This window comes from Choloepus didactylus, chromosome 27, assembly GCF_015220235.1.
Source record: "Choloepus didactylus isolate mChoDid1 chromosome 27, mChoDid1.pri, whole genome shotgun sequence".
NCBI classification, from domain to species: Eukaryota; Metazoa; Chordata; class Mammalia; order Pilosa; family Megalonychidae; genus Choloepus; species Choloepus didactylus.
Genome location: NC_051333.1, coordinates 2,470,896 through 2,492,825, shown reverse-complemented (window position 1 = coordinate 2,492,825; position 21,930 = coordinate 2,470,896). Strand labels below are relative to the sequence as shown.

Below are 21,930 nucleotides of genomic sequence, written 5' to 3'. Positions count from 1 at the left end.
TTTATAAATATATAGTGTCCTTCTTTGTCTCTTAGAACAGCTTTTGACTTAAAGTGTATATTGTCCAATATTTGCATAGCTACCCTAGCTCCTTTTTTGGTTACTATTGCATGGAGTATCTTTGTCCATCCTTTCATTTTAAACCTATTTGTGCCTTTGGGTTTAAGGTGAATCTCTTGTAAACAACATATAGTTGGATCATGCTTTTTTATCCATTCTGCCAAACTTGGTCTTTTGATTGGGGAGTTTAATTCATTAACATTCAGTGTTATTACTATAAAAGCAGTACTTACTTCAGCCATGTTGTCTTTTGGTTTTTATACGTCATCTTTTTTGTCTCTTTTCCTTTATTGCAATATCCTTTTCTTTAGAGTTGATCTTTTGTGCTGTATCTGACAGATCTCTTTTCATTTCTCTTTCTGTATATTTTAAAAATACTTTCCTTGTGGTTACCCTTGGGTTTATATTACACAGCCTGTATCTATAACCTTCTAATTTGAAAAGATACCAACTTAGCTTCGGTAAGCATACATATTCTTTGCTCCCATATCCTGTTTCCCCTCTTTATGTTGTTTTTGTTTCACATTACCCCTTTACGTTTGCATGTCCCTTATCAGGAAATATGCCTTTTTGTTCAATTCTGATTTTTCTAGAAATTATGGAGTAGAGTTACGTGTTGAGAATACAGTACTGTTGGGTTTTGCATTTACTCTTTTAGTTACCCTTACTAATGGTCTTCATTTCTTCACACTTCTCCAAGCCATTCTCTCTGACTTTTTTTTCACCCTGCAGAACTCCCTTTAGTAATTCTTGTAGGGTGGATCTGTTGTTGACACTCTCTCAGTTTCTATTTAACTGCAAATATTTAAAGCTTTCCCTAATTTTTGAAGGACAGTTTTGCCAGCTAAAGAATTCTTGTTTGGCAGTTTTTCTCTTTCAGTACCTTAAATATATCATAGCACTGCCTTCTCACCTCCTTGGTTTCTAATGAGAAATCAGCATTTAATCTTATTGAGAGTCCTTGGATGTGATTAATTGCTTTTCTCTTTCTGCTTTCAGAATTCTCTCTTTATCTTTGGCATTTGACATTCTGATTAATAATTGTCTCAGAGTAGGTCTATTAGCATTTATTCTGTTTAGAGTATTGTGGTTTTTGGACATGTATATTTATATCTTTTACAAGAGTTGGGCAATTTTTGGCCATTATTTCCTCAAATATTCTTTTGACCCCTTTTCCTTTCTCTTTTCCTGGGAGACCTATGATGCATATATTCGTGAACTTGATGCTGTCACTCAAATCCCTGAGAGGCTGCTTAATTTATCTAATCTTTTCTCTATCTGTTCTTCTGGCTGTATAATTTCAGTAGTTCTGTCTTCTAGTTTGTTTGTTCTTTCTTCTGCCTGTTCAATTCTGCTGTTGGTTGCCTCTGGTATATTTTTAATCTCCAGTATTGTGCCTTTCATCCCAATAATTTCTGTTATGTTCCTTTTTAAACTTTGAAATTCTTCTTTATGCTCACACAGTATCTTCTTAATATCCTTTGTCTCTTTATGCATATTTTCCTTCATCTCCTTGAATTTATTTTGGAAATCTGTTTGAACATGTTTGATTAGTTGTTACAATATCAGATTCTCCTCTGAAGTTTTAATTCATTTCCTTGACTGAGCCTTATCTTCCTGTTTCTTAGTATAGCTTGTAATTTTTTGCTGATACCTAGGCATCTGATTATCTTTATGAGGTAAGTCTGAAGGTCCATTTCTCCCTCTTGTCTAAGGTTTTATTGTTGATTGTCTTTGTTTTAAGGCTCTTCTTTGATGCTTGGTCTAACTTTTTCTAGACATATAGAATAGCCCATGTTTAATCAAATTTTCTCTGCTCTTCATCTGATTCTTGCTCTGGATTTGAGGTGCAGTTTTTAAGACTGTACTTTTTGTGCACTTGTTTCATTTCCAGGAGAAAGCTTCCTTTCCTCTATTCCTTTTCCAGGAATCTTGATCTGTTATGTTTGTTTTCGTGCAGACCTTCCTTTCCAGCTTCTAAGATTTGTTTAAATTCTCGCCCTCACTCAGTGCCCTGTTTTTCTTATACTTCTCAGTTCTGGGCCACATTCTATCTTACAACAGTTCAGTTTACCAACATGGCCCTCCCTTTTTTCCTGTGAGGCTTTTCTGCCTCTGGTTTCTTCCCTGTTAGGGTATCCCACCCAGGGAGCAAGATGGAGTGAGTCCAGAAAGGTGGGTCACTTCAGAAAAGTCCGTTTTGTGTTGAGGTGTCCAGCCAACTGGAGCTGGAGTGAGTGAGGGCACAGTGGTTCTTTCCAGCATGTCTACCGCAGCCTCTACCTGCCCCCTCCTCAGGGACCCTTTTGTATGCAGCACTCCTCAGTGGCTTGTGTTCCACTCCCTGTCTCTGAGAACTTGGGTCCTTGTGCCAGGATCTGCGTGGAGTTCTACCTGCTGCTGTGAGTTGCTCTATAGTCTCTGTCCTTGTTGGGAGGGACCCAAGCCATCCTGCACATGCACAGAACTGAGTGAGGGGGAAGGGAAAGGGTTCGGACCAGCCGTCTGGGATGGAATTTTCCTGCCTGATCTTTTTCTGTTTCTTTGATTCTGCATTTCTGGAGTCCTTCTCCAGTCTCTACCATCTTCCAGAGCTCTAATCAAGTAGAATTTGTCCTTCTATTCACTAAATCTCTGGGGAAGCTTTTACGGGGGATGTCTTATGTCGCCATGTTGATGACATCCTGGTACCACACTATTATTAACACTGCATAAGTGCAGCACATTTGTTACAATTCATTAAAGATCATTTTAATAATTGTACTATTAACTCTAGTCCATCATTTACAATAGGATTCAGTATTTATTCTACAGTCCTGTTTTTTAAAAAATTTTTATTCTAGTAACAGATGTACAACTTAAAATTTCCCCCTTTAACCACATTTGCATATAATTCAGTGCTATTTATTACATTCACAATGTTGTGCTGCCATCACCATCATTCATTTCTAAAATTTTATGATGAACCCAAATAGAAACAGTTTAAACATTAACTCCTCATTTCCTACCCCAACCCAGCCCCTGGTAACCTGTATGGGAGATTCTGACTCTATTAGTTTGCTTATTATAATTATTTCATATCAGTGAGATCATACCATTTTCATCCTTTTGTGTCTAGCTTATTTCACTCAACATGATGTCTTCAAGGGCCAACCATGTTGTCACATGTATCAAAACTCCATTCCTTTTAACAGCTGAATCATATTCTATTGTATGTATATATCATATTTTATTTATTCACCCACTGGTTTATGTACACTTGGGTTCCTGCCATCTTTTGGGAATTGTGAATAATGCTGCTATGAACATTGGTGTGCAAATATCGGCTCAAGTCCCTGCTTTCAAATATTTTGGGTCTATACCCTAGAAATGGGATTGCCAGATCCTATCATAATTCTATACTTAATTTTCTGAGGAACCACCAGTCTTCCACAGTGACTGCACCATTTTATATACCCACAAAGAATGGATGTTCCTCTTCTCTGCATTCTCTCCAACGCTTGTTATTATCTGTTTGTGTGTGTGTTTAATAGCAGCTATTCTGGTGAGTATGAAATGGTATCCCACTGTGGTTTTGATTTGCATTTCCCTCATAGCTCATGTTGTTGAGCATCCTTCATGTGCTTTTTGGCCATTTATTTAGCTTCTTTATAGATATGTCTATTCAAGTCTTTTGCCCATTTTCAAAATGCGTTGTTTGTCTCCATTTTTAAGTTGTAGAATATCTTTATATATTCTGTATAGTAAACTCTTATCATATATTTGGTTTCCAAATATTTTCTCCCTTTGAATGGTATGTCTTTTGAGGTACAGAAGTTTTTAATTTTGATGAGGTTCCATTTACCTATTTCTCATTTTGTTGCTTGTGCTTTGGATTTAAAGTCTAAGAAGCCATTGCCTAGGACAAAGACCTGGAGAGTCTTCCCTATATTTTCTTCTAGGGGTTTTATAGTTCTGGTTCTTATATCTAGCATTGATTTTGAGTAGATTTTTTATATGGTGGGGTAGGGGACCCTCTTCATTCTTTTGCACATGAGCATCCAGTTTTTCCAGAACCGTTTGTTGAAGAGACTGTTCTTTCCCAATTGAGTGGACTTGGTACACTTGTCAAAAGTTAGTTGACCATAATTGAGAGGGCTAATTTCTTAACTCTTAATTCAATTTCATTGGTCTATATGTCTCTCCTTGTGTCAGTACCATCCTGTTTTGATTACCCTGCTTTGTAATAAGTTTTAAAATTAGGAAATGTGAGCCCTGAAACTTCATTCTTCTTTTTCAAAATAGATTTGAGTATTCAAGATCACTTAACCTTCCATATAAATTTTATTACAGACTTTCCGTTTATGCAAAGAAGGTTATTGGAATTTTTATTGGTATTGCATGGAATCTGTAAATCATTTTGGATAGAATTGATATCTTTCACACCCGCTAGAATAGCTAATATTAAAAACATAAATAATTAGTCTTCCAATCAATGAACACAATGTTTTCCATTTATTTAGGACTCCCTTGTATTTCTTTTAGCAATGTTTTGTAGATTTCTGTGTACAAGTCCTTTACATCCTTGGTTAGTTTTGTTCCTAGATGTTTGATTCTTTTAGCTGCTATTGTAATTTTTTATTGATTTCTTCTTCCAATTGATTGCTTGTTTCTAGCTGTCAGATGTTGTTTTTTTTTTCTCTCTCTTTCTTTTTTCTTTTCCTTTTGTCCCTCTACCTTCTTTGACTCTTCCTCCTTTTTTGTGGAAGAAATGGAGATGTCCTTATATAGATAGTGGCAATGGTGCTGAATACATAAATATGTGACAATACAGGGAACCAATGATTGTTTACTTAGGATGGAATGTATGGTGTGTGAACAAAACCATCCTAAAAAAAATGGGTTGATGGAGAAAACTGGAGGGTACTATACTGAGTGAAATGAGACAGATACATAAGGACAAATATTGCAGGGTCTCACTGATATGAACTAATTATAATATCTAAACTCATAGAGATGAAATATAAACTACCAGGATATAGAACGAGGCTAAAGAATGGGGAGCAGTTGCTTATTATGAGCAGAATGTTCAACTAGGGTGAACTTAAACATTTGGAAATGGACAGAGGTGATGGTAGCACCTTGTGAGAATAACTAACAGTGCTGAAAGGTGTGTGAAGGTGGTGGAAAGGGGAAGCTCAGAGTCACATATGTCACCAGAAGGAAAGTTGGAGGTTAAAAGATGGGAATGTATAAAACAGTGAATCTTGTGGTGGACAATGTCCGTGATTAACTGTACAAATAGAAATTTCTCTCATGAACTAGAACAAATGTCTAACACTATAACTAGAAGTTAATAATTGAGGGGCATATAGGAAAAATATATATACCTATCGCAAACTATATACTACAGTTTGTAGTATTTTAACATTCTTTCAGCAACAATAACAAATGAACTATACCAAAACTATGAATCAGTAATGATGGGGGGTGTGGTTAGGGGTATGGGAGGATTTGAGTTTACTTTTTTTGTCTTTATTTCTTTTCTGGAGTAATGAAAATGTTCTAAAAATTGAAAAAAGAATTGTGGTGATGGATGCACAGCTGTATGATGATACTATGGGCAATTGATTGTACACTTTGGATCTTTGGATAATTGTATGGTATGTAAACAATCTCAATTAAAAAAATAAAAAAAAACTGTATACAAAACTATTAAAAAATACACTCAAAGCTTAAACTTCAAAAAAAAAATTTGATTGCTTGTTTATAGCAAAACTACTGACTTTTGGCTGGAGATTTTTACCCTGCCACTTGTAAGTTTTCCATAATTTTCTGTATATAGGATCATGTCATATGCAAATAGTGAAAGCTGTATTTCTTCCTTTCCAATCCGGATGCCTTTTCTTTTTCTTGCCTAATTGCTTTTGCAAGAACTTTGAGTACAATGTTGAATATCAGGATGACAATGGTCATCCTTGTCTTGTTCTTGATCCTAGAGGGAAAGATTTTAGACTATCACCATTTAGTAATTTTTTTCTAAGATGCTCATTATCAGGTTGAGGACATTTCCTTCTATTCCTAATTTTCTGAGTGTTTTTATCAAGAAGGGATTCTGGATTTTGTTAAATGTATTTCTGCATCAGTAGAGATGATAATGTGGGTTTTTTCTTTGTTCTGTTAATGTGATGTAATACATTAACTTGTTTCTTATGTTGAACCACTGTTGCATACCAGGGATAAATCCCAGTTGATCATGGTGTATGACTTTTTTCTGCTATTTAGTTATTTAAGCATATAACATATATACAGAAAAGTGATAGCTTTCAAAGTATGATTTAACAAGTATTATAGAGCAAACTGGTATGGGTTACAGTTCCACAATTTCAGTTATTTCCTTCTAGATGTATTAATACACTAGAGAATTTTTTAAATCCATATAATCATTCAGTAGTCATAATCCTTTGTTAGATCATATCTTGTCTATTGCTACACCTCCCTCTCATTTGATCACTGTCTCAATCTTCAGGGATATCTGAGCAATGACCATTCTAACTTGTTCATATTGAAAAGGGGTGTTGACATTATGGGAAAGGGGGATGCAGCTGGTTGATGTTCTTGAAGACACTGGTGTCTCTGGGTTTGGGGACTTACCTGGCATAGGAATAATCTGGAGGTCTTAGGTTTCTGAAAAATGAATTTAGTGAATGAAACTTTCATAAAGTCTCAGATAGAGACCTGGGCATTCCTTAGAATTTGGGGGAATAACACTGGTTCTGGTTTGGCATACTGTGGCAGTTTGCAATATCTAGCTGAAGCTTGCATAAGAATAACCTCCAGGATAATCTCTTGACTCCATTTGAAATCTCTTAGCCCCTGAAACCTTCTTTTGTTACATTTCTTTTCCCCCTTTTGATCAAGAAGGTGTTCACGATTACAAGATGCTGGGGCCAAGCTCATTCCTGATAGTCATGTCTCACATAGTGGGGAGGGTAATGAATTTATTTGCAGAGTTGGGCTTAGAGAGAAAGAGGTGACATCTGAGCAACAAAAGAGGTTCTCGAAGTAACTCTTAGGCATAATTGTAAGTAGGCTTAGCCTCCCCTTTACAGAAGTATGTTTCATAAGAGCAAGCCTAAAGATTGAGGACTTGGCTTATTAAGTAGTGGTCCCTAATTTAACATAGCATATATTCTGGGTGTATGACTTTTTAATATGCTTTTGGATTTGGATTGCTGGTAGTTGTTGAGAATTTTTTCATCTATGTTCATAAGAGATATTGGTCTGTAGTTTTCTTTAGTTGTAGTATATTTCCCTGGCTTTGGTATGAGGGTGATGTTGGCCTCATGGAATGAGTAGGGAGTATTCCCTCCTCTTCAATTTTTTTGGGAGAGTTTGAGCAGGATTGGTATTAATTCTTAGAATGTTTGGTAAAATTCCCTTGTGAAGCCATCTGGTCCTGGGCTTTTCTTTGCCTCTGTAATCAAAAACATCTCAACAATCTCTTTACTAGTTATTGGTGTGTTGAGATCTTCTATTTCTTCTTGTGTCAGCATAGGTAGGTTGTGTGTTTCTAAGAATTTGTCACTTATCTAGGTTATGTAATTTATTAGCATACAGTTGTTCATAGTATCCTTTTATAATCCTTTTTATTTCAGTGGGATTGGTAGTAATAGCCCCCTTTTCATTTCTGATTTCGGTTGTTGGTTCCTCTCTTTTTTTTTCTTCATCAATCTATCTAAAGATTTGTCAATTTTATTGATTTCTCAAAGAACCAACTTTTGGTTTTGTTAATTCTCTCTATTGTTTTTTGTTCTCTATTTCATTTATCTCAGCTCTACTCTTTGTTATTTCCTTCCTTCTGCTTTCTTTTGGTTTAGTTTACTCTTCTTTTTCTAGTTCTTCCATTTTGAGGCTAGGTTTTGAATTGAAATCTTCCTTCTTTTTAAATGTAAACATTTAAAGCTATAAATTTCCTTCTGAGCACTGCCTTTGCTGTATTCCTTAAATTTTGGTATGTTGTGTTTTCATTGTCATTCACCTAAATATATTTCCTAATTTCTTTTGTGATTTCCCATTTATCCAGTCAGTTGTTTAAGTGTACTATGTTATATTTCTTTCTGTTATTCATTCCTAGCTTCTTTCCAATTTTCAAAGAAGATATAATGTATTATTTCAATACTTTTTAGTTTGAGACTTGTTTTTCGATTCAACATATGGCTATCCTGGAGAATGGTGCATGCGCACTGGAGTAGAATGCGTATTCTGTTTTTCTTGGGCAGAGTCTTCTATATGACTGTAGGTCTAGTTGTGTTATAGAATTGTTCAAGTCTTATTAATCTTCTGACTAGATGTTCTATCCATTATCAAAAGTGGTGTATTAAAGTGTCCTACTTTTTAATGTAGGATCATCAATTTCTCCCTTCAAATCTGTAAGTATTTGTTTCATATGTATTGGGGCTCTGTAAATAATTGTTACATCTTCTTATTGGATTGCCCCCTTTATCTGTATATAATGACCATCAGCCCTCATAATTGTTTTAGATATAAAGTCTATTTTATCTAATATTAGTATTACTACCCCAGCTCTCTATTGGTTACTTCTGGCATGGTATGTACTTTTTCAGCCTTTCACTTTCAACCTCCTTGTGTCTTTGGGTTTAAGTCGAGTCTCTTGCAGAAAGCATATAATTGGGTCATGTTTTTCTTTATTCATTCTGCCAGTCTCTGCCTTTGACTGGAGAGTTTAATACATTTGTATTTAAAGTCACTACTGATAATGCAGAACATTCTTCTGCCATTTTGCTTTCTAGTCTTGTAAGTCTGATACTCTTTTGTCCCTCAATCCTTCTGTTAATGCCCAATTTTATGTGTATTTGATGTTTTTATGTTGCAGCATATTGAGCACCTTCTTATTTCTATCTGAATATATTTTTCATATATTTTCCTTGTGAATAGCATGGGTATAAAATTTAAAATCATAAATATGTAACAATTAGATTTGGTTTGATACCAACTTGACTTCAATAGCATATGCATATATTTTTCCTATACTCCTCCATCCCCCCCTTGTTATATTTTTGTACTTGTTAACACATATATCTTTTTACATTGTGTGTCCAACAACATAGATCATTGCTTTTTTATACAGTTCCATTTTATCGCCTGTGGGAAGTAAGCAATGGAGTTACATACCAAACAATACACTACAATAATACTGGCATTTATAATTACCCAAATGGTTACCTTAACTGTTGTTCTTTATTTCTTTCTACCACTTTGAACAACTGTTTAGTGTCCTTTCATTCAGTCTGAAGATATCCCTTTAGCATTGCTTGTAGGGCTGATCTATTAGTGATGAGCTCCCACAGCTTTTGTTTATCTGAAAATGTCTTAATCTCACCCTCATTTTTGAAAGCAACTCTTGCTGGATATAAAATTCTTGGTTGCCAATTGTTTTCTTTTGGCACCTTAGGTATTTCATCCCATGCCTTCTTGCCTCCATGCTTTCTGATGAAAAATCAGCACTCAATCTAATTGGGACTCATTTGTACATAGCACGTTGCTTTTCTCAAGCAGCTTTCAGAACTCTCTCCTTGTCCTTTGCATTTGATAGTGTAATCAATATATGATGGGGTATATTTTTCTTCATATTTATCCTTTTAGGTGTTCTCTGGGTTTCCTGAATGAGACTATTCACATCTTTTGCTATGTTTGGGAAATTCTCTGTCATTATTTCTTTGACTATTCATTCTGCCCCTTTCTCTCTTTCTTCTCCCTATGGGACTCCTTAATGCCTATATTGGTGTGCTTGATGATGTCTCAGAGGTGTCTTAGGCTATTTTGCTTTCAATAATTCTTTTCTCTTTCTGCTCCTCAGCCTGGGTCATTTCAAGTGTCTTGGTCTTCAAGTTCACTGATTCTTTCTTCTGCCAGCTCCAGTATGCTCTTGAAACCCTCCTGGGCATTTTTCATTTCGGTTATTGTGGTCTTCAACTCCATTGGTTCTGTTTGGTTCCTTTTAAACATTTCTATCCCTTTAGTAAGACTCTCATATCGCTCATTCACTGTTTTCCTGCTGTTCTTTGGTTCTTTCTCTGTATCTTCTATCAACTTCTTGGGCATTTTTTATGATCAATTTTTAAAAGGCTTTGTTTCATATCTTCATTAGAGTTTTCTGGATTTTTATCCTCTTTCTCTGGATGGAAATAATTTCCTGTTGTTTTTTTTTTTTTTTTTGTCTGTCTTGTACTCTTGTTGAACACTATAATTTTTAATATTTTAAATTGTTAACTCAGGGATTCATTCCCTGAGGTGTCTGTTTCTTGATTTTGTAACCAGCTGTGATAATACAGAGATTTTCTTGGGCTTCAGCCTTCCTATCAGTTTGGTCTTCCCAAGGCAAATGCAGCATGTAGAGTTTTCCTTGTCTTTCTGGGTCTTTGTCTTGTCCTGGGCTTTTGCTTGTTAGTTGTTTTGGAGTTCCCCTGTTTACAGGAGTTGCGTCATCCCTCTATTTCCAAGAAGACAGACCTCCCTCTTCCAGGTGTTTGAAGCCAGCAGGTCTTTGCCCAGGAGTGTCTTACATGCCTGTAGTTTCTTACATGCCTTTCATTGTCTCAAGTGGCATTTGCCTGGAAGGCACATTATGAGATGCAGGGCATGGCAGAGAGGACTTTACCAAGTCAGTCTTTTCTGGCCAAAGCAAAGCCAGGGACCTACAAAGGGGGCACAGACCAGGTCCAAAGTGCCCTGTGGAGGGAATCAGGGAGGGCAGCAAGAGCTTCTCCAACAGTTCCCCAAAGCTGAGCTTTCCTGGCCTGCCCAACAAATACAGCCCTTCAGTTAACTGTCCCACACAGCCCTGAGGAAGTGCAGTGTCTTTAAGTCTCCACATCTCCACCCCTCTACTGAGAGAGTTGAAAAAACAGGTGCCTTCAGAGCAAGGGCCCAGCATCTGAATTCACTACTCAAAAGTGATGATCAGTGATCAGCCCTGCCCACCCTTGGTCTTGGGGAAGGGGATTTTTATGTCCGCTTCTCTCACCAGTGAGCTGGCCAAGGGCTGGACCCCAGGGCAGCCTGCCTTGAGAGTGGAGTATGGTGCCACGTGGAGAGAGCAGTTTACTTTTCCTTCCTATGACTTATCAGCCTCTTCTTCCTGCTCTCCCCTGGATGCTCTACAGTGTTTTTCTGTCCTCCAGAGTTTAAAAATGGTTGTATCAGACACTTCTAGCCTGCTTAATAGTTGTTTTGGTAGAAGGACTGAGTCCTGGAACTCTCAGCTCCTCCGTCTACCCCACACTGTACATTTTAAAAAAATATTTTTATTGTGAAATTTAACATATATACATAATAGTAATAACTTTCAAAGTAAATTTAACAGGTAGTTAAAGGGAAGATTTCAAAGAATGTTATGGGTAACAGATCCACAATTTCAGTTATTTCCTTATTGCAAAATATAACATATACACAGAAAGGTGGTAACTTTCAAAGTACAATTTAACAAGTAGTTATGTAGGTAATTTCAAAGAATGTCATGGCTTACACTTCCACAGTTTCAGTTATTTCCCCGTTGTAAAATATAAGATATATACAGAAAGGTGATAACTTTCAAGGTACAATTTAACAAGTAGCTATAAAGAAAATTTCAAAGAATGTTGTGCGTTACAGTCCACCTTTTCAGTTGTCTCCTTCTAGCTATTCTAATTCTCTAGCATCTAAAATAATATTTATATAAAGAGTCAGACTTCATAATTCTTTGTTAAATCCTATCTTGTCTATTGCTACCCCTTCCTCTCATTTAATCACTTTCTTGATCTTCAGGGGTGTTCAGGCAGTGACCACCCTAACTTGTTCATGTTGAAAAGGGGTGTCAACATTGTGGGGAAGGAAGTTGCATCTAGTTGTTGTTCTTAAAGAGGCTGTTGCCTCTGGGTTTTAGGACTTGTCTGGCCTAAGAACACTGGTGGATTTAACTTTCTGAGAGATACACTTAGTGAGTGAAACTTTTATAGAATCTCAGACAGGGAACTAGGTATTTTGGAACTACTGTTGGTTAGGGATTGGCATACTGTGTCCATTTGGGATATCTAGCTGGAACTTGCATAAGAATAACCTTCAGGATAGCTTCTTGACTCTATTTGAAATCTCTTAGCCACTTACCTTATTTTGTTACCTTTCATTTCTCCCTTTTGGTCAAGAAGGTATTTTCAATCCCTCAATTCCAGGGCCAGGCTCATTCCTGGGGGTCATGTCCCATGTTGCCAGGTAGATTCACTCCCCTGGGAGTCAGTCCCATGTGGACAGAAGGGTGATGAATTTATTTGCTGAGTTGGGCTTAGGGAGAGAAAGGCCACATGTGAGCAACAAAAGAAGTTCTCTGGAGGTGCCTCCTAGACATAATTATAGGAAGGCTCAGCTTCCCATTTACAGCCCTAAATTTCAGAAGAGCAAGCCTCAAGATCAAGGGCTTCACTTATTAAGTAGGGGGTTCCTAATTTCACATAGCATATATTCTGCCCAAGATAAACAATCAGTGTCTCACATTACCTTCACTTATTTGTACAATCATCACTCTCAATTTTAAACTCTATCATAACACAAAACACCCCAGAGCTCCTATCAACCACTAGTTATTCATTCCTAGTAATAGTGTAGTTCTGGTAAGGTATTCCCATAAAATATGGTCTATAATATATAATGGGCAGTTTTTCCATATACACTCTGTTGTAACTCTTTATACCAGTGTCATACCTTAGAAGCAAATCATGGAAACACTTATTTGTATTTGTAGTGCTACTGTGAGTTACAGGCCTTTAAACAACCACTTTTGATCATGTTCACCTTCAGTGCAGCACTGACACTTATAATCCCGTTAATAAACCATCACCCCTGTCCATTCCCACACCTTTAAGTTCACCCTTATTGTCATGTCTGTACATAGTAGGTTATCATTTGCCCTTCACTAGCTTCTATCTCTAGATATTCTACATTATAAGACCCTGATTTTACATTGTTCAGGGAGTTCACATTAGTGGTAACATACAATCTGTCTCCTTTTGTGTCTGGCTTATTTCACTCAGTGTTAAGTCTTCAAGGTTCATCCATGTTGTCATATGTTTCAAGGCCTCATTCCTTCTTGCTGCTGCAGAGTATTCCATCATATGTATATACCATATTTTGTTTATCCACTCACCTGCTGATCTGCCTCCCACAGTGACTGTACTATTATAAATTCCGACCAGCAATAAATAAGAGTTCCAATTTCTCCACATCCTCTCCAGCATTGGTAGTTTCCTGTTTGTTTAATGGCAGCCATTCTTATTGGGTGTAAGATGATATCTCATTGTGGTTTTGATTTGCATTTCCCTAATAGCTAGTGAATATGAACACTTTTTCATGTATTTTTAGCCATTTGTATTTCTTCTTTGGAAAAATGTCTTTTCATATCTTTTGCCCATTTTTAAGACAGTTACATTTTTCACGGAGTTCACATTAGTGGTAACAGACAATATCTCTCCTTTTGTGTCAAGCTTATTTCTCTCAGCATTATGACTTCAAGGTTCATCCATGCTGTTGTATGTTTCAGGACCTCATTCCCTCTTACTGCTAAATTGTATTCCACTGTATGTATACACCACATTTTGTTTATCCACTCATCTGTTGAAGGACTCTTGGATTGTTTCCATCTCTTGGCAATTGTGAACAATGCCGCTATGAACATCAGTGTGCAAATGTCTGTTCGTCTCACTGCTTTCAGATATTCTGGGTATATACCAAGAAGTGAAATTGCTGGATCATAGGATAACACAATATCTAGTTTTCTGAGAAACTGCCAAACTGTCTTCCACAGCAGCTGCACCATTATACATTCCCACCAGCTTCTTCATTTGTTCTGTTAGTTCTTTGATTTTAGCTCTTTCTTCCTTTTTAATGTATGCATTTAGAGCTATAAATTCCCCCTTGTGTAGAGAGTTCCAATTTCTCCACATTCTCTCCAGTATTGGTAGTTTCCTGTTTGTTTAATGGCAGCCATTCCTATTGGTGTGAGATGATATCTCATTGTGGTTTTAATTTGCATTTCCTTAATAACTAGTGAATGTTAACATTTTTTCATGTGTGTTTTTAGCTATTTGTATTTCCTCTTTGTAAAAATGTCTTTTCATTTCTTTTGCCCATTTAATAATTGGGCTGTTTGTGCTGTTGTTGTTGAGTTGTAGGATTTCTTTATGTATACAGGATATCAGTCTCTTAGATATATGATTTCCAAGTATTTTTTCCCATTGCACTGGCTGCCTCTTCAACTTTTTGACAAATTCCTTTGAAGTACAGAAGCTTTTGATTTTAAGGAGTAACCATGTATCTATGTTTTCTTTTGTTGCTTGTACTTTGGGTGTAAGGTCTAAGAAGCGACCTCCTAATATAGGTCTTGAAAATGTTTCCCTACATTATCTTCTAGGAGTTTTATGGTACTGTCTCTTATATTGAGGTCTTTGATCCACTTTAAGTTAATTTTTCTATAGGGTATAAGGTAGGGGACCTCTTGCACTCTTTTGGATATGGATATCTGGTTCTTCCAGCTGCATTTGTTGAGGAGACTGTTCTGTCCTGATTCAGTGGATTTGGGGGCCTTATCAAAAATCAGTTGACCGTGGATTTGGGGGTCTATTTTTGAACTGTCAATTCAATTCCATTGATCAATTTATCTATCTTTGTGCCAGTACCATGCTGTTTTGACCACTGTGGCTTTACAGTAGGCTTTGAAGTCAAGAAGTGTAAGTTCTCCCACTTCATTCTTCATTTTTAGAATGTTTTTAGTAATTTGAGGCCCCTTTTCCTTCCAAATAAATTTGATAGCTAGCTTTTCCAAGTATCCAAAGTATGTTGTTGGAATTTTGATTGGAATTGCATTGAATCTGTAGATTGGTTTGGGTAGAATTGACATCTTAATGATGTTTATATTTGTATCCATGAAGACGGAATATTTTTCCACCTATTTAGGTCCCCTTTTATTTCTTTTAGTAAAGTTGTGTAATTTTCTGTATAGGGGCATTTATGTTCTTGGTTAAGTTTATTCCCAAGTACTTGAATTTTTCAATTGCTACTGTGAATGAAATTTTTTTCTTGAGTGTCTCTCCAGTTAGGTCATTTCTAGTGTATAGGAACAGTACTAACTTTTCTAATTAATCTTGTATCCTGTCACTTTGCTGAATTTGTTTATTAGCTCAAGTAGCTGTGTCATCAATGTCTCAGGATTTTCCAAATATAAGATCATATCAACTGCAAAAAAAAATTACAGTTTTACTTCTTCCTTTCCAATTTGGATGCCTTTTATTTCTTTGTCTTGCTGGATTGTTCTGGCTAGAACTCCTAGCATGATGTTGAATAATAGTGGTGACAGTGGGCATCCTTGTCTGATTCCTGATCTTAGGAGGAAGGCTTTCAGTCTCTCAGTGTTGAGTACTATTCTGGCTGTGGGTTTTTCATATATGCCCTTTATCATATTGAGGAAGTTTTCCTTCAATTTCTACCTTTAGAAGTGATTTTATCAAAAAAAAAGGGATGCTGAATTTTGTTGAATGTTTCTTCTGCATCTATTGAGATGATCATATGATTTTTCCCTTTTGATTTGTTAATGTGATGTAATTCATTAATTGTCTTATGTTGAACAATCCTTGCATGCCTGGAATGAACCCACTTGGTTGTGGTGTGTAATTCTTTCATGTGGCTTTAGGTTTGATTTGCAAGTATTTTGTTGGGAATTTTTGCAACTGTAGTCATTAGGGAGATTGGCCTGTAGTTTTCCTTTCTTGTATTATCTTTATATGGTTTTGGTATTAGAGTAATGTTAGCTTCAAAAATGAATTAGGTGATGTTTCTTCCTCAATTTTTTAAGAGCTTGAGCAGGAATAGTGTTAGTTCTTTTTGGAACATTTGGTAAAATTCCCTTTTGAAGCCGTCTGGCCCTGGGCTTTTATTTGTAGGAAGCTTTTTGATGACTGATTGGATCTCTTTCTTTGTAATAGTTTTGTTGAGGTCTTCTGTTTCTTCTTGGGACAGTCTAGGCTGTTCATGTGTTTCCAGGAAAATATCCACTTCCTCTAAGTTGTCTAGTTGTTGGTGTACAGTTGTTTATAGTATCCTCTTACGATTTATGATTTTGTTTATTTGGGTCTTTTCTCTTTTTGGCTTTGTCACTCTAACTAAGGGTTTGTCAAACTTGTTGATCTTCTCAAAGAATAAAATTTTGGTTTTATTTATTCTATTTTTTCTTGTTGTTCTCCATATCATTTATTTCTGCTTTAATCTTTTTCTTCTACTTGCTTTAGGGTTAGTTTGCTGATCATTCTCTAGCTTCCTCATTTGTTCTGTTAGTTCTTTGATTTTAGCTCTTTCTTCCTTTTCAATGTATGCATTTAGAGCTATAAATTCCCCCTTAGCACTGCCTTCACTGCATGCCATAGTTTCTCACATGTTGTGTTCTTGTTTTCATTCATCTCTAGATATTTAGCAATTTCTCTTGCAGTTTCTTCTTTGGCCCACTGGTTGTTTAGGAGTGTGTTGTTTAACCTCCACATATTTGTGAATGTTCTGGTTCTTTGATGGTTACTGACTTCTAGTTGCATTCCATTATGGTCACAGAGAATGTCTTTGAATAATTTCAGTCTTTTTAAATTTATTGAGGTTTGTTTTAAGCCCCAGTGTATGATGTATCCTAGAGAATGTTCCATGCTAGAGAAGAATATATATCTTGGTAATTTGGGACGTAATGCTCTATATCTGTCTATTAAGTCTAATTCAGTTATCACATTGTTTAGGTTTTCAATTTCCTTATTGATCCTCTGTTGGATTGTTCTATCTATAGAAGAGAGTGGTATACTGAAGTCTCCCACTATTATCACAGAAACATCTATTGCTTCCTTCAGTTTTGCCAGTGTTTTTCTCATGTACTTTGGAGCACTTTGATTGGGTGCATAAATATTTATGATTGTTATTTTTTCTTGGAGAATTGTCCCTTTTATTAATATGTAGTGTTCTCCTTTGTCTCTCAGGATATCTTTGCATTTAAAGTCTATTTTGTCTGATATTTGTATTGCTACCCCTGCTTTCTTATGGCTGTAGTTTGCATGGAATAATTTTTTCCATTCTTTCACTTTCAGTCTCTTTGTGTTGCTGGGTCTGAGTCTCTTGAAAACAGCATATTGATGGTTCATACTTTTTAATCCATTCTGCCAATCAATATCTTTTAATTGGGGAGTTTAAGCCATTCATATTCAATGCCATTACTGTGAAGGCAATTCTTGACTCGACCATCTTATCCTTTGGTTTTTATTTGTCGTACCTGTTTTACCCCCACTCTTCCATCACCCCCATTAGCTTCCCTTACTAATACTCTTCTGTCCTGTGCCCTTCTCCAGACCTCTCTCTCCTTTCTTTTTTTCTCAGCTTCCAGAACTCCCTTTAATATTTCTTACAGGGCAGGTCTCTTGTTAGCAAATTCTCCCAGCATTTGTTTGTCTGTGAAAATTTTAAACTCTCCCTTCATTTTGAAGAGCTTTGCTGAATAAAGAATTCTTGGCTGGCAATTTTCCTCTTTCAGAATCCCAAATATGTCATACCACTGCTTCTTACCTCCACGGTAGCACCAGCTGCCGTTCAGTTGCAGAAAACAGAAATCACACCAGTTATTTAAAGAAAACCTATACACATTAATAAGGAAGTTTTTGTTTCTAAACATTTAGAAGGGCTAAAGGACCCAGCTCTCCCAAGGAGCTGCTACTTCTGGCACAATTAGGAAGGTGGGAGAGAGGAAAGCTACCATTAGAACTGTGACTTTAAAAGTATGCCGTTGTAGCTGTGATTCAGGGATCAGGAAGCTAACTGGTTAGCTGCTTCTTAAAACCAATGACTACAACAACTGGAGACTGGAATGCTATTAAAGAAAGTTCAGTGTTTCTACATTCTTGGTTACTGGCCGCAAAATACTCCAGCACGAGATGGACTCCGTTTCACTTCCACCTTTGCCTGCCTTGAGAGTACAGAACTCAGCCTGTGCCTGGAATCTTAGCTGCAAGGGATTCTGGGAAGTATAGTTTGTTTTATTTTTCTGTTGGCTTTTTTTTTTCTTTAATATTCTGGCCTTAGGAATATAAGGAGACTCATTAAAATGAAGCTGGAATGAATACTGGATTTAACTGTGTGATCTTACTGCATTTAGCTTCCCTCCTACAGGCAACCACCTGTGTAAGGTTCTTCTTATGTAATCTTTCAGATATATTCCATACATGTAAACCTTGTTTATATAAGCTGGTACATAGTATAGACACTGCCTTTTTCTTTTTCCACAAAAAGAGATCATCCTTCACATTTAATATCTGCACATAATCCATGGTTCCATAAATTTAACTGGCCTAATATTGATATTTATATAATTCTTTCCCAGTAGTTGCTATTACAGGAGTAATTAATATGTATGAATGTGGGCTTGGATAGAACAGGGGTTGTAAAGGGTCAGAGAATTTATATTTTAGACTTTGTGGGCCATACTACTCAACTCTGCCATTATAAAAGCTGAACAACAGTTATAGGCATCACATAAATGGATGTCATGGCTGTGTTCCAATGAAATTTGATTTAAAATATCAGGCTGTGAATCCTGTCTTGCTTATGGGCCACAGTTGTACAACCCCTGAAAGATACAGACTGAGAGAGAAAGTTTCAGGGTCAACAAGTATATATTTGAGTGTTTAACTTGGACATGTTCTATTTTTTTTTCTCTTGTCTTCACTGACTCAGGAAATACAAAGATGTATCAAGCTCATGTAAAAAAGAAATTCAACAATATATGGTTCAGAGAATCTATCACTAGGATCCATGAATACTTTGCCCAGGAAGTCACCCTGGAAGAACGGGAATATTTGGAACTCCTTTTTGCTCCAAGAGCAAATGGAGAAGAGCCACGTACCGTGGTCCTTAATGGAACCCAAGGTATAGGCAAAACAACATTGTTGATAAAGTTAATGTTGGCCTGGGCAAAGGGCACTGTCTATCAGAATCGATTCCTGTACGTTTTCTTCTTCTGCTGCCGTGAAATGAAGCAGTTGACGGTGACCAGCTTGGCTGAACTGATTTCCAGAGACTGGCCCACCTCTCCCGTGCCGCTGGCAGAAATCATGTCCCAGCCGGAGAGGCTCCTGTTCATCATCGACAGCTTTGAAGACCTGAAATGTGCCCTGGAAGAGCCCAAGTCGGCCCTGTGCAGTGATTGGATGCAGCAGCAGCCGGTTGAGGTGGTGCTGGGCAGTTTGATGACCAAGAAAATGCTCCCAGAGTCCTCACTGCTCATCACAGCTACACCTGCATGCCAATGGGCCCTCCGGGCTGGGCTGGAGCGCCCAGAATTTGGAGCCCTCATGGGGTTCGACGAGAGCAACAGAAAACTTTTCTTCTCCCATCTTTTTCAAGACAGAAGGGGAGCCATGGAAGCCTTCAATTTTGTAAGAGAAAATGAACAACTGTTTTCCATGTGTCAAACCCCTCTCCTCTGCTGGATCGTGTGTACGTGTCTGAAGCAGGAGATGGAGAGGGGGAGGGACCTGGCCCTGAGCTGCCGACGGGCCACCTCTCTGTATGTCTCATTCATGTTTAACTCGTTCATGCCCAAAGGTGCCACGTGCCCACTTCGGCATAGCCAAGGCCAACTGAAGGGCCTGTGTTCCCTGGCCGTGGAGGGGATGTGGACTGACACATTTGTGTTCAATGAAGAGGATCTCAGGAGAAATGGGTTAGCTGACTCTGACATCCCTGCGCTGCTGGGTGTGAAGGCTCTTCAGAAGCACGGGAAGTGTGAGAACTCCTACGCCTTCATCCACACGTGCATCCAGGAGTTCTGTGCCGCCATGTTCTATCTGCTGAAGAACCCCAGCGACCACCCCAACCCAGCTGTCGGACATGCAGAGGCACTGCTTTTGACCTATTTAAAGAACAGAAAAGCACATTGGATTTATTTGGGATGTTTCGTGTTTGGCCTTTTAAATGAAAAGGAAGAACGGAGGCTGGAAGCTTTCTTTGGCTTCCAGCTGTCCCCGAAGATAAAGCAGCAATTTCTTCAGTGCCTGAAGAGGTTCGGAGAGCATGAACATCTTCAGGGAGACATAAATTTCATGAGGTTATTTTACTGTCTCTTTGAGATGCAGGATGAAGCCTTTGTGAGGCAGGTGATGAACTACTTCCAAGAAGTTAACTTTTCCATCGTTGACAACGTGGACATGATGGTTTCTGCATACTGCGTTCAACACTGCTGTGGCTTGAGGAAACTTCAACTTTCCATCCAAAATGTCTTCAAAGAGGAGAACAGGGACAGCCCAATGTGAGTCCCTCCATGGAGTTTATTTCCCCTTTTCAGCATCTACCATATTCCCAAGTGAGTTTGCCGATGCAGCATTTAATATAGGATTGATACAGGACTGTGGTTAGGATCTCACCTCTGTGAAAAAGGCCTTAGCTCAAGTCCTTGCTCAACTCTTCATGAGCTGTGTGACCTTGGCCATGAGACCGTCACCACCTTGTTAAGAGGACAATGATAGTTGCTACCACACTTTGAGGTATCATAAGGGCTGAATATAGGAATCCATGCGAAGTCTTTCCCCACACTTCTTGAAAATTAGCCAATATTGTTTAAAATTAATATTTGTATCATTCATATAGCAACCACATTCAGACTGTTTCTTGACCTCAAAAGTAGAAATTACCTTTTAAATGTATTCTAATGGTCTTAAAAATTTTAACTCATTTAATTAACACATTTAATACTCATAAAAATCATATGAGGTAAGTCCTGTTAATACCATATTACAGATGAGGAAACCAGGGCAAAGAAGTCAAGTGAGCTGCTCAGGGTTATATAGTTAGGAAGTGAAGGAGACCAGGTGTTAAGCTGAGAAAGTCTTGCTCAAGACCTTGGTTTATCTGCTATGCTGTGCTGCCTCGCTGTTCACTCTAAGTCTGCCTGAAGCATAAGGCAGGGTTTCTCGACCTTGGCACCAGTGACATTTTGGGCTGGATCATTCTTTGTCATGGGAAGCTCTCCTGTGCCTTGTGGGATGTTTAGGAGCATCCCTGATCTTTACCCGCTAGTTGTCAGACTCCCCCCCTTCCCTAAGTTGTAATAACTAAAAATGTCTCCTGACATTATCACGTGTACCCTGAGTTGCAACATCACCCCTGGTTAAGAACCACTAATGTAAGTTGATCTCTCCTGACTGACCTTATTCTCCCCAGCTAAAGGTGGGTCTGAGCCAGAGGTCTTGTTCTCAGGAAGATGATTTATTACGCCTATACATTGTGAATGGCTTGGGGTGAGTATTGCCCATGGAAAGCATCTCCTTTCCCATTTGTTGCAGGTCACGCTGTAATCTCTTACGGTGGCACCATGTCTGCTCTGTGCTTACTACAAACGAACATCTCAGAGAACTGCAAGTGTATAACAGCTGTCTCGATGAGTCTACCTTTGTGACTCTGTGCCGTCAGCTGAAGCATCCCAATTGTCGCCTTCAAAAGCTTGGGTCAGTGGAGAACAGCTAGACTTGATTATATTGTGCAAATTGCAAAGTAGTCTCACCTCTAGCTTTTGGGTGAGGCCAACTGTATACGCAAAGAATTATAATCTGGAGCAAGGTTTCTCACCCTCAGCACTATTGACATTTTAAGCCAGTTAATTCTTTGCTGTGGGGCTGCCCTCTGCATTTGAGACTGTTCGGCAGCCTCCTTAGCCAGTATGCCAGTAGCAAGCCCCCTCCAATTATGACACCCAAAAATACCCCCATGCATTGCCAAATGTCCCCTGGGGAGCAAAAAATGCCCCCAGTTGAGAACCACTGGTCTAGAGTA

At 37.8% G+C, this 21,930-nt stretch overlaps 1 protein-coding gene across 1 annotated transcript in view; it reads left to right on the top strand.

The window, feature by feature from the left end:
• The window catches only part of NLRP4 (NLR family pyrin domain containing 4), a 46,586-nt gene that overhangs the window by 4,841 nt on the left and 19,815 nt on the right, over window positions 1-21,930 (top strand). The window contains exons 2-3 of the mRNA XM_037820037.1: window positions 18,838-20,410; window positions 21,444-21,605. Coding sequence (XP_037675965.1) covers window positions 18,838-20,410; window positions 21,444-21,605 — 1,735 coding nt within the window. The remainder of the gene's footprint in view (window positions 1-18,837; window positions 20,411-21,443; window positions 21,606-21,930) is intronic.